The sequence below is a fragment of the Epargyreus clarus genome, unplaced genomic scaffold (genome assembly GCF_041222505.1).
Source record: "Epargyreus clarus isolate Ecla_fem2 unplaced genomic scaffold, WU_Ecla_fem_2.2 ptg000024l, whole genome shotgun sequence".
Classification (NCBI taxonomy): Eukaryota; Metazoa; Arthropoda; class Insecta; order Lepidoptera; family Hesperiidae; genus Epargyreus; species Epargyreus clarus.
This window is the reverse complement of record NW_027332231.1, coordinates 13,667,654-13,681,664: the sequence shown is the minus strand read 5'-3', so window position 1 is coordinate 13,681,664 and position 14,011 is coordinate 13,667,654. Positions and strand designations below refer to the sequence as shown.

At 38.1% G+C, this 14,011-nt stretch overlaps 1 protein-coding gene and 1 non-coding gene across 2 annotated transcripts; both read left to right on the top strand.

Moving 5' to 3' along the window:
- Window positions 1-807: 807 nt before the first annotated feature.
- LOC140752064 (nose resistant to fluoxetine protein 6-like) lies at window positions 808-9,680 on the top strand. The gene is made up of 10 exons (XM_073086211.1): window positions 808-1,033; window positions 1,405-1,513; window positions 2,065-2,149; window positions 3,745-3,914; window positions 4,473-4,661; window positions 5,575-5,745; window positions 6,776-6,920; window positions 7,658-7,844; window positions 8,340-8,482; window positions 9,493-9,680. Exons 1-10 carry the CDS (start codon window positions 949-951, stop codon window positions 9,625-9,627), a joined length of 1,419 nt encoding a protein of 472 aa, XP_072942312.1. The 5' UTR covers window positions 808-948; the 3' UTR covers window positions 9,628-9,680.
- A 4,256-nt stretch (window positions 9,681-13,936) lies between these two features.
- TRNAD-GUC (transfer RNA aspartic acid (anticodon GUC)) lies at window positions 13,937-14,008 on the top strand. Its single transcript has one exon. It is a non-coding gene; the product is annotated as a tRNA-Asp (tRNA).
- The last annotated feature ends 3 nt before the right edge of the window (window positions 14,009-14,011 follow it).

Genomic DNA, 14,011 nt, shown 5'->3' with positions numbered 1-14,011 from the left:
GGTCAGCTAGTCCTATATAAAATGCTGTATATTAGGCTATGTAAAACGCTACAAGATATTACGTTAGAACATAAAGTATCATCCAGCCAGCAAATTAATAGGTTGTTTAGACCCTACGCCTGATTATTATTCGTTTAGTGCGGTAAGAATCCCACGTAACTCTGTGTCGCTCCCACGGCACCGGGTACTTTTCGAGGATTTCCCTCTCGATGGTGGTACAGCTGGTGGTACGGTGTCTCCATCACCAATACTTCAAAGCGTAAGCTTATCTAAATATAGTAAAATTAACAACAGATTCTAAAAATTAAACAACTCTTGACGCCACTAGACAAATACTTTTCAAAATAAAACAATTAGATACTTTTTACAGATGAAGAATATCGACGGATGCCACACCTCTACGGTTTAGACGACTATGACTCTTGTTTGCAAGATACTAATGGCCTCTATTGTGTGGCACAGTTTGAGCTGTACGCAACAAATGGCAATGACCTTATAGACCTTATAAATGTGGGTACAATAGGTTTTTTATTTTTCATATCCATTATTCATAACATAATTCCTATGCTCTGTTTTATTATGGAATCCATAATGTATACGTAAAAGTATTTAAAGATATGTTTAAAAAATATCCCTCAATTATACTTTATATCACTCAATTTACATCAATTGACTTGGATTTACAAATTCCAGGAATACTCCCAAGACACTGTGAAACATTACAATCATTCAATAATAAATAGAGCAATTTGTGTCAGCCAGTTCTGTAGAAAATACAACATTAGTGGAACTGAGGACCTAAAGGCGGTCCTTGAGGGATGCTTCAACGAAACTATATGGAAAGAGTATAAAATTAACGCCAAATTAACATTAATTAACTATTGTGATCGACACGGTGAACAAAAAATAGTACAAATAGACACATTAGATTGGTTTTTTGCGGGTTTAATGGCAGCCCTTGTGATCTTTACTCTTATCGGAAGCTGTTATGACATTAAAATGAGAAACAAAAACCAAGGACAGAGCCCTACTGGTAAATAATGTTGTTTTAAATGTATAATTAACTTTTTAGTTGTAGAAACAAAGGGCGTAGTCCACTGTTAAAAATATAAGTGGTTTATGAAATTATGATTTGAGATGATTACCATTGACGATTACTTTCGATCGAGAATAAGGCACATTCTCACCAAGATGTGCAAAAAATAAAGGTAGTTTAAACTTATATAATATCGATGAAACCTATCTCAGTCCTCAGGTGTGAAAAAGCATTTGTCAGCGGTTTTCGAACTCGTGTTAGTTAGTATAGAGTTAGCAAAATTAATAAATAAGATGAAATAATTACGGTAATTTGTTATACTCGTACGTAATAAATTGTATACTATTCTTAATCAATAATATTTTTAGGTAACAAATATCTGCTATGTTTTTCCGTGTTTCAAAATATTCGGCATTTGATACCACGGCAGCCAGAAGATCCTAAACTCCAGCAGCTTACACCACTGCATGGTATCAGGTAATGGTATATTTCTTTGAAGTTTTTTTGGATTATAAAGAGCAAACGAGCGTGCAGTGCAGTGCAAACCTGATGGTAAGTGACTTCTGCCGCCCATGGACATCTGTAATCAACCCCACATAGGATTAGATATTCCTACCTAAGGTCGGCCACAGATGCGCTGCTACCCGTGTGGGGCTGGGACGCCTCGGAAAAGTATGTCTCCTTTACCACACCCTTCAAACCAGAACTCAGCAGCGCTTAACACTGCTATTATGAAGCAGAAATAGGTGTGACGATGGTGCCGCTGGACTCGAACCACAAAGGGTTCTACCACCTTCAAACAAGTGCTGCTCATTTGTCAACTTTAATCTAATAAAACTCTTAAGCTCGTTAAGTGGCGGAGCGGTCCATACCGGCCCATACCGGTCTGAGACGCAGAGGTTTCCGGGTTCGATCCCCGGCCAGACATTTGTCTGAATAATTAATTGAGATTTCTGGATGATGATGAGAGTTCCTCTGTCGATTTCGATTTTTAAATTATTTTCGTTAAATGTGTCATTTATTTTCAGGACGCTAGCACTTGTCTGTACAACGTACGCCCATTTCGCTTTGCTTATGCCAGTATTCAATAAAGATCCAGAAACTCTAGAAAAGGTAAGAGTTTCATTTCATATACCCGCTTGGCGGAGCGGTCACCATACCGGTCTGACGCAAAGGGTTCCGGGTTTGATCCCCGGCCAGACAGATATCTGAATGATGAATTTAGATATCTGTTCTGGATCTGAGTGTTTGTGTATTCGTCGTTGTGTGTGTCCACCCTCGATATAGAGAATCCTAGTGTGGGGCTGCGAGTGCAGAAAGCATTTATATTTACGTTTACGTTTGTAAGTATGTACATACTTAGTTTTAAATGTTTACGTGTTACGGGTTTTAAATGTTATTCTACTGCATAAAGTTGTAAGATCTAATGAATAACGGATTTATCTTACAAAATGATGAGGGAGTATATATCTTACAACTATTTCAACCTTGTGGAGGGTAATGTTTTTCAAGCGTATGCAAGTATAGGCTGCGCCAAACTGCTAGTCCGCTGCAGGTTGTTGCGAGCAGGTGTATTCATACAATTTGCTATGGGGACGCGTTTCATTTCTATGTCTCATTACTTGGCTGGACAGATTTTAACAAATGACGTGTCGTTGGATTCAAGTATATGGTAGTAGTATAGGACATATTTTGCAGCTGTCGGTCTTGTGTTTTTTTTTATTACCACGCTTTTGCTTTATTGGCTTGGGTTGTATGTATGTATGTATGTATGTAACGGAGTCTTTGAACTCCATTTTTACCCGCTTTGAACGGTCCGATTAATTTAAAATTTTGAACAGTTATCAAGAACCGATGACAATACACGATTTTAATAGTTTTATCCCATTCACCTTATCAGGATCGTCAGGAATTATTATATTAACGAATAACAGAACAGGAATATAAACGATTTTCCTTGTGCGATTTTAGCGTGGTTTTTAGTTTTTAAACTATAACTTATTATATTCTCTATATTATAGTGTCCGAATAAAAGTGAATAAATAGATAAGTCTGTAGATTGAACATTGTCAAGATTTCCATACAAACATTTTAAATGGTACCTCCGTCACATTGAAACCACCTCCGATTGATTGACGATTGACGTGTGTTTCTGAACATCTTACAACCTATTGGTGATAAGTCGTGGAAGGTTTGACATTTTTATTTTTGAAGTGAAGACTTTTTAGCGGTATGTACGCTTTTTGTGATGGCAAAAATGTTAAACTCGCGTCAGGTCACTCAGGACACGTGATCGAAAATTCGTAAGACTGTCATGTTTTGTGTACGTTAGCGCAATAAATTAATATTGTATTTTACCTCATTAATGATTGTACTTTATAGTGATAATTAAAGCAATTCGAGCAAAACTATTCCCTAACCATTCCAAAATCAAAAATGCACAACGTTAATATTAAACTTTTCACTTCTATTGGGTTTTTAGCATATATGGATCACCTAGTTTTTAGCATATTTATTCAGTGAAAATTTTATAAAGGTACGACAGCTAATGACATCGCTTTAAATGTGACACAGCTTTATGAAAAAACTTTATATAGATTGAGTTTATACATTGCCAATCTAACAGCTTCTGCCGGCACTCCCGGAGTGGATCCCGTTGATTTTATTTTTAATAGTCAAAAAAAAATGTATGTCTATGTTTGTTCCAGGCTTACGATGGTCATATATTTTATTATCTGTTCTTCAATGGGATGATGGTAGTGCAGATATTCTTCTTCTTGTCTGGTTTCTTATTGGCTTATCTCCTGCAAATGAATTCGGAGAAGATACACGTTGGATGGTCACTAGTTCCCAAGGCCCTCCTTTTGAGGTGGTCTAGGTAAGCACAGATCTTTAAGATATTAACGTTTGCAAGATAGAACCTATTTCGTCTACCCAGGGCCCCCAACAAAGAGGCTCTGAAAACGACACTCACGCGACACGTTAATATTTACTTTCTGATCTGATCTACACAAGATCAACATCTGTAATCAACCTCTGATAAAATTAGATTCCTGTCTGAGGTAGGATACAGATGCACTATCCCTGAGGACAAAGCTGGAATACCTCGGAAATGTCTACTCTGCCCGTACAAATTTTACAACAATAAATCAATGATTATCAGATCCAGTTTTGCTAAATGGCTTATTAGTTATTACATCTTTCTGAATAACTCAATGCGACATTTGTAATTTTGTAAAAATGAAATCAACTTTTTACACTGGGGGCCCGGGGCGTAAACTTGAATGGGATTCAACTTCACGCCCCGGGCCTCCGACGACATTAGTCCGCCTCTGCTCCATTGTTCCACTTACAACATTCTTCAAACCAATCACTAAGCATTGGCTGAACTGTTATGAAATGTACATGTTTTTGGACTAACATTTTCTGATTTCAGACTCACCCCAGTTTGCGCTATGATGGTCGCCTTCATAGCGACGTGGATGCGCCACCTCGGCTCTGGACCTCTGTGGAAGCTGGCCACCACCACCGGCCCCACAGCAGCCTGCAGAACCTACTGGTGTTCGCATCTCCTATACGTTAACAACTTGGTACCGGATAACAAACTCTGTATGTTTCAGACTTGGTAAGTAAGAAAGAGGAAGAATTGCATTAAACAAAATCTTGTGTAAATGTGTACCTATCTACACGATGTAACATTGGATAGATTGTCTATTAATAACGTTTGGTAAGGCTCGTCGGGCGGTTGGGAGTTTGATAGGTAACCTTAAATAGCTAGGTTTGATTTTAGGGCTACATACTTCGATGTGTTATGTATATTAAGCGAACTTATTAAAATTTGATTATCATATTAAAGATTGATTTTCACAATATTTGCCTAGTAGATTACAATATCATTAGAAAGAAGAAAGAAAGAAATAACTGTATTACGTAATACATTGTACACACTCATATATCAATTACAAATTACTTAAGTTAATTACAAAATAATGGAATATAGGTACATAGAAAACTCAAGATACATAATAAGACAACACAGCCGAATAAATATACAGTAGTTAATTAGGTACGTAGGTAGGTAGGTACGTTACAGTATATCCCTATGCTTTATGTATACATTGCATACGGAAAAGGCACTCACTCAGCATTGATGCCAAAGTGAGTTGCACCACGGCGCTGATTTTCAGTGAGTCCATAGTGTGACTTGTGGATATGCGTACAGCGAAGAGAAGTAAGAGGAAACACGTGAGCAGTTGAGTTCAAGTAACTGTTATATCGCGGGTAGACACATTTTGTTCATACCACTGGGAGTCTTTGATATTGCTCAACTTAAACTGTGCTTGTGAATAAAATAAATTATTATTAAAAGCATATTAGGAATGTTTGCCTGTAATAATGTGTTTTTTTTTATGTAGTTATATGAATTTTCTTTTTCATCTAAGTCGCATCCAAGTTGTGAAGAAGCGAGTTATTGGTTTAATTAGTAGGTGAAATTGTTAATAAGATCGTAGTAAAAGTTTTCCTTTGAATTGATCCAGGCACATAGCAGCTGACATGCAAATGTTCATCCTGGGTGTAGTGGTCCACGTGGCCACGAGGAACGGAAAGCGTGCTCTGACCATTTCGCTGCTCCTCATCCTGGGGATGCTGGCTCCGGCGATCCACGTCTGGTTGTACGGCACCAGACCCACATGTTTGCTTACGGCTCAGTAAGTTCTCTTTATTAAACTGGTTTTATTAATTTATGTGAAGTGTCACAAGTTGAAGCTACAACGCTGTTTGACGGAGGAACCACCGCTACAGTTATTTCTGTCTAATAATAATTGGGCAGTGTTGCCAACTCCAATCGGTGATTTCTATAGTCATCATCAAAAGTTATGATGATGAGATGATAAGATGGCAAAAAAAACGGTTCCCCACAAAAATGTCACCGAAACCCTTGAAATATGGATCAAATGAGTAAAATGTATGCATTTTTGTACTCCAAAAGTCGCTGAATTATTTTCAGCGCCATATTTTATGTCGACAAAAATCATCATTTCTATCAACAAAATCGTTAATTGATAACACTGCAATTGTGTTATGTTCCGGTTTGAAAGGTTACCCACGACTTCGCACGCGGTCAAAGGTTTTTATCTATCCTTCGAGACCGGTTATTTTTTTCGGGATAAAAAGTACTGCATCTCCTACTCTGAACTCCTGACAACGTGTGTACAAAAGGTAATTATGCAGTTTGGCTACTTTTCCGAAAATCAATGCAATATTTTTTTTTAGCATGGGTGGCTTTAATTAGTCACCATTGATGATATTCCGTGGGGGCACGCAAACGTTTCCTATTGAATTGGTTAGGTTAGGTTGGAACATATAAGACAATATAAAACTAAGCGAGCAGGGCGCGGGAGCGCCCTGCGAGCGGGTGGGTTCAATCCAGATCTTACCTTTATTCATGATCATGTTTATACAACGTTATATTATATTAATATAGACTTTAGTATGTTATCACTAAAAAGGGTGAAAAAAAAGGTAATTATGGAAAGTTAGCCTCCCCGGAATGTTAGACGGAACCACCCATTGCACTGATTTTCGGAAAAGTAGCCAAACTGCATAATTACCGTACAAAATTTCATGACAATCGGTTATTTAGTTAGGGCGTGAACGAGTAACAAACTAAAAACAAACCCACATTCGGATTAATAATATTAGTTAGGATTTATCGTTACAATTCCTGTTGTCTTTCAGATTTTTGCGCACCATGTCAGATGAGACATACTACTATTTGCACAACCGCGGGTACATGAACCTACCTTGCTTCCTCCTCGGTATGAGCTCTGGTTACATCGGACTCAACTTGCAGAGAAAAGGGGTGGACCTCTCCAAAAATAGGGTAACAAATTCGTAATTATCTGGACAATTACTGTAATAAAGCAGACATTCTAGTGTTGTTTTAGATCTGTCATGGTTTGCCTCCGAGTTTGACACTAAAGTACTTCTGGTGTTTAGATTTTTTAAAGCAGACGAGCATGTAGCTCACCTGATGGTAAGTGGCTATCGCCGCCCACGGACAATCGTTATCAATCCCGGATAAGATTAGATTCGTACTTGAGGTAGGCCACAGATGCGCCGCATAGAAACATACTTTTCATTGAAATTGGAATTGCTGGAATTAGTCTTCAGAGGTTCTGGCGCATCTGTCGCCGACTTTAGGTAGAACCTTGAAGGTGGTAGAACCCTTTGTGATTCGACTCCGGCGGCACCACCGCCACACCTATTTCTACCTAATAACAGCAGTGTTAGTGCTACTGTGTTCCGTTCTGAAGGATGTAGTAAGGGAGGCATACTTTTCCGAGGCGTTCCAGCTTAGTCCTCAGGGGTAGCGGCGCATCTGTGGCCGACCTCAGGTAGGAATATCTAATCCTATCTGGGGTTGATACAGATGTCCATGGGCGGCAGTAGCCACTTACCATCAGGTGGACTTCATGCTCGTCTGCTACTCCTATATTATAAAAAAAACTGCATGCTTGTAAACTTTAAAGTTCGTTTTTTGCGAAATTAACATACCATATTTTCACTTAATATTATTGACGTTTCGAACTTTATTGGTAAATGTCGTGTATCTTTCAGGTCTTAAGATTTCTTTCCTGGTGGGTGATTCCATTGATCATGGCTGTAATGCTAGCGGGTCGTATGTTCGCATCATATGAAGTTCAGGTTTCGATTTGGACCCGTATGGCGTATGCTGCGACGCACCGGGCGGCGTTGGGGTTGCTGTTATCTGCTTTCGTCTTGGGGATCATATGCAGGTGTAATGGTAAGTGAATATGAGGTGAGAGAAGCAGTGGTCTTTGAGTTGAAACTGGGCCTCCCAAACGAGGCTACTAGATTTAAATTCTAGACGCGTACTTCTCATTTTTAAGTTACTTGCGTGTAAGCTGTGATAGTCTAGTTAAGAAACGCGGCCTCTTGATCGAGGGGTCCGAGGTTCAAATCCCAGGCTCTCAACCTCTCGCTCAAACCTCTGATTTTTCAAAGTTATGGGCGTATTAGTAGTTAATTATCACTTGCTTAAACGGTGAAGGAACATCGTAAGGAAACCTACACGTCTTATTTAAAATACGATCTCAAAAATATTTGTAGTCTTCCAATACACACTTGGCGGCGGACTATGGCCTAATGCTTCTCATTCTGAGAAGAGACTTGTGCCCAGGGTTGACGATGACATAAAAATAAATGTAGACTAAATAAATAAGTAAATAAATGTAGACTAGCTAGCTAGTAATTTCTATGTTTTCTATTAAAACTTCAGATTTATCTCGTATGCTGCTTGAGTGGCCCTTCTGGATGGTGACCAGCAAGCTCTCCTACTGCGTGTACATCGTCCATATTGCATTTCTGTACCTCTTTCTTGGAAACAGACAAGAGCTTTTTCCGGTTTCCTTTATAAATGTGGTAAGTAACGGCATTTTAAAGGATTTTAGCACTTTTCAGTTGCAGCTCTTCTGTCCCTAATAGCACGGTTTTGTCATAGTCAATAAGGTTGTGCGTGCTTTTTGGTAATCACAATAGATATACATTAATGTATAATCTTGCAGGAAATAGTTGCTACCTTACTACCAGATTTTACCCTAATTTACCTCACATAGGTGAGGTAGGTAGGTAGGTATTTTGAATGTGGTAGAACCCTTTGTGGTTCGACTCCCGCGGCACCACCGCCACAACTATTTCTGCCTAATAACAGCAGTGTTAAGCGCTGCTGTGTTCCGTTTTGAAGGGTGTGGCAAGGGAGACATACTTTTCCGAGGCATTCCAGCTTAGTCCTCAGGGGTAGCGGCGCATCTGTGGCTGACCTCAGGTAGGAATATCTAATCTAATCCTATCTGGGGTGGATTACAGATGTCCATGGGCGGCAGTAGCTACTTACCTCGTCTGCTACTCCTATACTATAAAAAAACACAGGCAGAAGTAATAAATCTATTAAATATGGTGATCTCCGTAACTAAATAAAGAATTGTAAGGAACAAGAATGGATTTTGGTTTACTATATCTCTCTTTTCGTTCTCTATTTCTCAGATTACACTCAAGTGAACTGAGATGTTAAGCTTAGATATGAACATCTATTGAATGTTGTACATGATAATAACAGTTATTTAATAATGATTATAATAACGATATTTTTATAATAATGTAATAATAATAATTATTAGGGCCGGATTTGTGGGAACACAGGGTTAGTGCCCCGAGGTTGTAAAATAAACTACTATGTACTTCTTTTTTTGTTGAAATATTTTTATTTCTTAACAATTCTTAAAAAAATTTGAAAAGGCTGACATTTTTTTTCCTTTTATTTGGAATATGATAAAAGACCTCTGCTCGGTCGTTGCCCCACTGCCTCCAGACCTGTATATCCGGCCCTGATGATAATTATGTTAAAAATGTTCCTTATAATTTCATATTGACAGGGTTACATCACTTTTGGTGGGATGGTGTTATCATATATCGTTGCTGTACCAATGTACCTGATGATAGAAGCACCCTTCGGTAAACTGATCCAGGTGATAACGGAAGACAGAGAGGCGAGAAACAAAACTGATTGAAAAAGAGAAAATACCAATGAAAATCAATTTGACTGTGTAAATTGTTATAATAATAACTATAGTCTGATTCATAATTAGGTGTCCAAAATGTAAACAAATAAATGTCACTGTCAAAATTAACTTGAAACAAAAACTTTAACAAACTCAACAAAAAACGAAAACTTTACAATTATTCACAATTTAACAAACGCGCTATGTAAACGATAATACATTCGAGTTTGATTACAATCACGAAAATGAATAACATTAGCTACGAAACTTAAAAATGACGGCACAAAACATGTTTTGGATTCCGATTGTGTTACCATTATCACATTTTAATTTTCTCCCATAAACCTTGTTTTTATTATTATTACTCTATGGGACGGAATTGAGGTAATATAAATATTAGAAAATGTGAATTGATCTAAATTTATTTAGATTGTTATTTTATTATTGTTGTATTAATTTAATTTTGTCAAAAATAAGAAACTACCATTTGAAACGTATTTTCTTGATAGGTCAACACCTTTGTTTACATTTTTGACACCTAATTATGAATCAGACTATAGTATTTATTATTAATAACGAACCCGTCTGCTTTTAAATATAGCGAATGTTAATCCCAAAATTTAAGCGACGATACTGCGTATGTCAAGCCGTTTGGAACGGGGGGGCATGTCAAAGAATGAAACATTCCTGGTGTGTGGTAAGGGAGAGTTTTCCGAGGCATTCCAGCCTAGTCCTCAGGGGCAGCGGCACATCTGTGGCCGACCTCAGGTAGGAATATCTAATCCTATTTGCGGTTGATTACATGTCCATGGGTAGCAGTAGCCACTTACCATCAGGTGGACTGCATGCTGGTCCGCTACTCGTAAATTATGAAAAAAATATTTACATCCGCTCAAAAAAACATTACTTACCCTCCGGAGTCGGATAAAAATAACAGTATTTTAAATTATTGTTACGTATATTCGGTTCGGTTTTATTATATTCGGTAAACGTCATAGTCGTCCTATTAGAATTTAATGAATAGGTACTCAGGCAGGTTATTAAGCTGTTATGGAATATGGATTGTTACACAGACATTTATTTATATTAATATTTAATAAAATGATTTACTTATAAGTTTTGGTTTCATTCATAAGCTCTTCATTCATTCATTCTTAATAGTTTGTTCCATTGTAGGAGCGGAGACGAATAAAACGAAATGATGAAACTTTGATTAGTTACAATTCTTAAACTACTGGCTCAAATTAAATGAAATCTTATTCTCTATATATCTTGTTTATACAATGATTGATTGTTTCGATATTCAGAATTCTAGTTTCATCTATAACAAAGTTAAAGGGGTGTCGAAAATGACCTGAACTGCTTTGAGAAAAGGGTGGTACGGCGGTGCTGCTTTTATGGGCTCGTACACAAAACTGCGATGCGACGTGATGCGAATTCGCAACGCAGAAAATTGCGACACGAATTGCTGCGATGCGATATCGTGCGGCATAGCGTCTCCCAGGGTGACCAACAATAACAAGTTCTTGCGATGCGTTGAGGGAGCTCGCAAATTTTTACGATGCGATGACGCATCGCAGTTTTGTGTACAAGCTCTATGCTCGACCTGGCAGAGCACAGCCGTGACCCCAGATAAACTATGTAAAGTATATAAAGCCCCTTACGAAAAGTCAGCAAAGTCTATCATTAATTTTTTTAAAGGTTTGGCCGAAAAAATGTTCATATTATTCAGAAAGTAATTAGGGGCACTGCTCCTTAATTGCCTCCTCCTCCTCCTTAATTGCCTCCAGACACAAAATAAAATCTCTTTATTTTGTATTCAAGCCCTCTAAATCGTTATAGGTGAATTTATCACTCAACTTTTAATTCTCGGGAACGGTACTTTTTTCGGGATAAAACGTATCCTGTGTCCTTTTCTAAGTCTTTGACGCGTGTACAAAATTTCATAACAATCCGTTAAAGCATTGATTCCCAAAGTGATTAACGTGGACCCCCAGGGGTCCACGGGAGACTCACTGGGGGTCTACGTAGGCGTGAACAAAAAATGGGGGTCCACAAGATGTTAGTGGGGGTCCACGAAAATTGATCTGCTTTTGATACTAAAGAGCAAAAATGTAAGCAAAGTTTTTACTAGTAGGGCCTACCTACATTATTTTAAGTATCTTACTAAGCAGATAATATTTTAATAAAGCAAGCGACTATTACTTGTACAAACTTGCGTATTCGATATTTCGTACAATGCGTGTACAGACACCAAAGCGCTATCCGGGAATATAGAGACAGAACTCAGCAGCGACACAATTTTTATTTTTAATATTTATTTATTTACTTTATTATACCTTAACTAACATTGGTATAAAAGGCGGACTTAATGCTAGAAGCATTCTCTGCCAGTCTACCTTTAGGCTAAGCAGAAAACGTGCAAGGCGGTATTCAAATATCTAGGAAGAGTATACGTATATAAATATATATGTAAGTATATACAATAACTATACAATCAATAGGTTACATAAGAAACACACACATAATATAATATATATAATTATACATACAATAGGGTACACTATAAGAAAAATGATTAACCGTAAATAGAAGCACTATGATTTCTGTAGAAAATATAATTTAATTATCTTTTTAAAAGTCTGTCTGCTGCACGCTTTGCGTAATTCATTCGGGAGAGAATTCCACAACCGAATAGCGTGAATAGCAAATGACTTGGATACGAAGCCAGTCCGATGAAGTGGAATCGTTAAAACGAGAGAATTGGAAGATCGCAACTGGCGCTCGTGAGAGTCACGGAGATACTGAAACTTTTGCTTCAGGTATCCCGGCGTAGGCGGATCAGATAAAATAGAAAAAAGAGTAGAAAGTAATCTAACCTGTCTACGCTCACGAATAGGAAGCCATTCAAGTTGGCGACGGTAAGAGGAAATGTGATCGAATTTGCGCAGACAGAAGATGAATCGAATGGCGTGGTTAATAAGTCTTTCCAACTTATTGAGATGCTCCTCGCTTATATCAGTGCAACAGACATCAGCATAATCAATAATTGGTAAAATAAGCGCCTGTACCACAGTGACTTTAACTTTAATCGGAAGAAAGTTACGAAGGCGATTTAGGACGCGCAGCCTCGCAAATACAGAACGGCTGACTTCACTCACGTGGTCCGACCAGCTCAATGTTGAATCCAAACATAAGCCGAGATCTTTGACACAAGATGTGAAAGGTACAATAGAGTCCTCAAACACAACCGGTGAGACGGAACCATGATCCAACATCGCCAACTGCCGAGAACTGCCAATTATAATGGCTTGGCATTTATTGGGGTTAACGCTGATTCCATATCTGTGTGACCAATTACTTATGTTGGCAAGATTATTATTAATAATGACTATAGCATCATTGACATTATTAATATTTTGGCGACTTTAACAATGTGGTAGGAATGTAGCAGCACATGTCCACCGAAACTAGTAAAATTGGAAAGTGGTCCACGAGAAAAATAAGTTTGGCAATTACTGCGTTAAAGTGTAGCAAACGACATTCGCTCGCATTCGCATTTGTATGGCACAGTTACTGAGTTTCACTTTGCAGTATATATAATGCAATAGCATTTTTTTATAATATAAGAGTAGCAGACGAGCATGCAGTCCACCTGATGGTAAGTGGCTACTGCCGCCCATGGACATCTGTAATCAACCCCAGATAGGATTAGATATTCCTACCTGAGGTCGGCCACAGATGCGCCGTTACTCCTGAGGACTAAGCTGGAACGCCTCGGAAAAGTCTGTCTCCCTTACCACACCCTTCAAAACGGAACACAGCAGCGCCTATCACTGCTGTTATTAGGTAGAAATAGGTGTGGCGGTGGTGCTGCCGGAGTCGAACCACAAAGGGCCACCACCTTCAATGTAATGTAATGTAATTTAATATATGTATCCCTTGGCATATCATTTACGATTCAATCCTACTACTAGTTGTTAATGTTTAAATTTATTCTCATCTACAATGTTCAATACCATGTTCGTGTCTTTGGTATACTATAATACTAAGTAGTTTGGAGCGTTCCCGCTAGGTGGCACTATATTCATCTTTTATTCGGTCGCTAGATGGCGTTCTTCGTGACATCAATATAGTGGTAGAGTAAAATTTTAAACAAAACACTTTCTCTATGTACAAAATCGCAGTGAAATTGTAATTATGTCTTTCTTTTTTGTTGTAAATTTTTTTCTAAAAAATATTTTCACAAAAAATATAACACATGTTAAAGCAATGTAATATTATATTTATCATACATGTTTTCAAATGTGTAAGTAAGTCTTCGGTAGTATAGTGGTCAGTATCCCCGCCTGTCACGCGGGAGACCGGGGTTCGATTCCCCGCCGGAGAGATC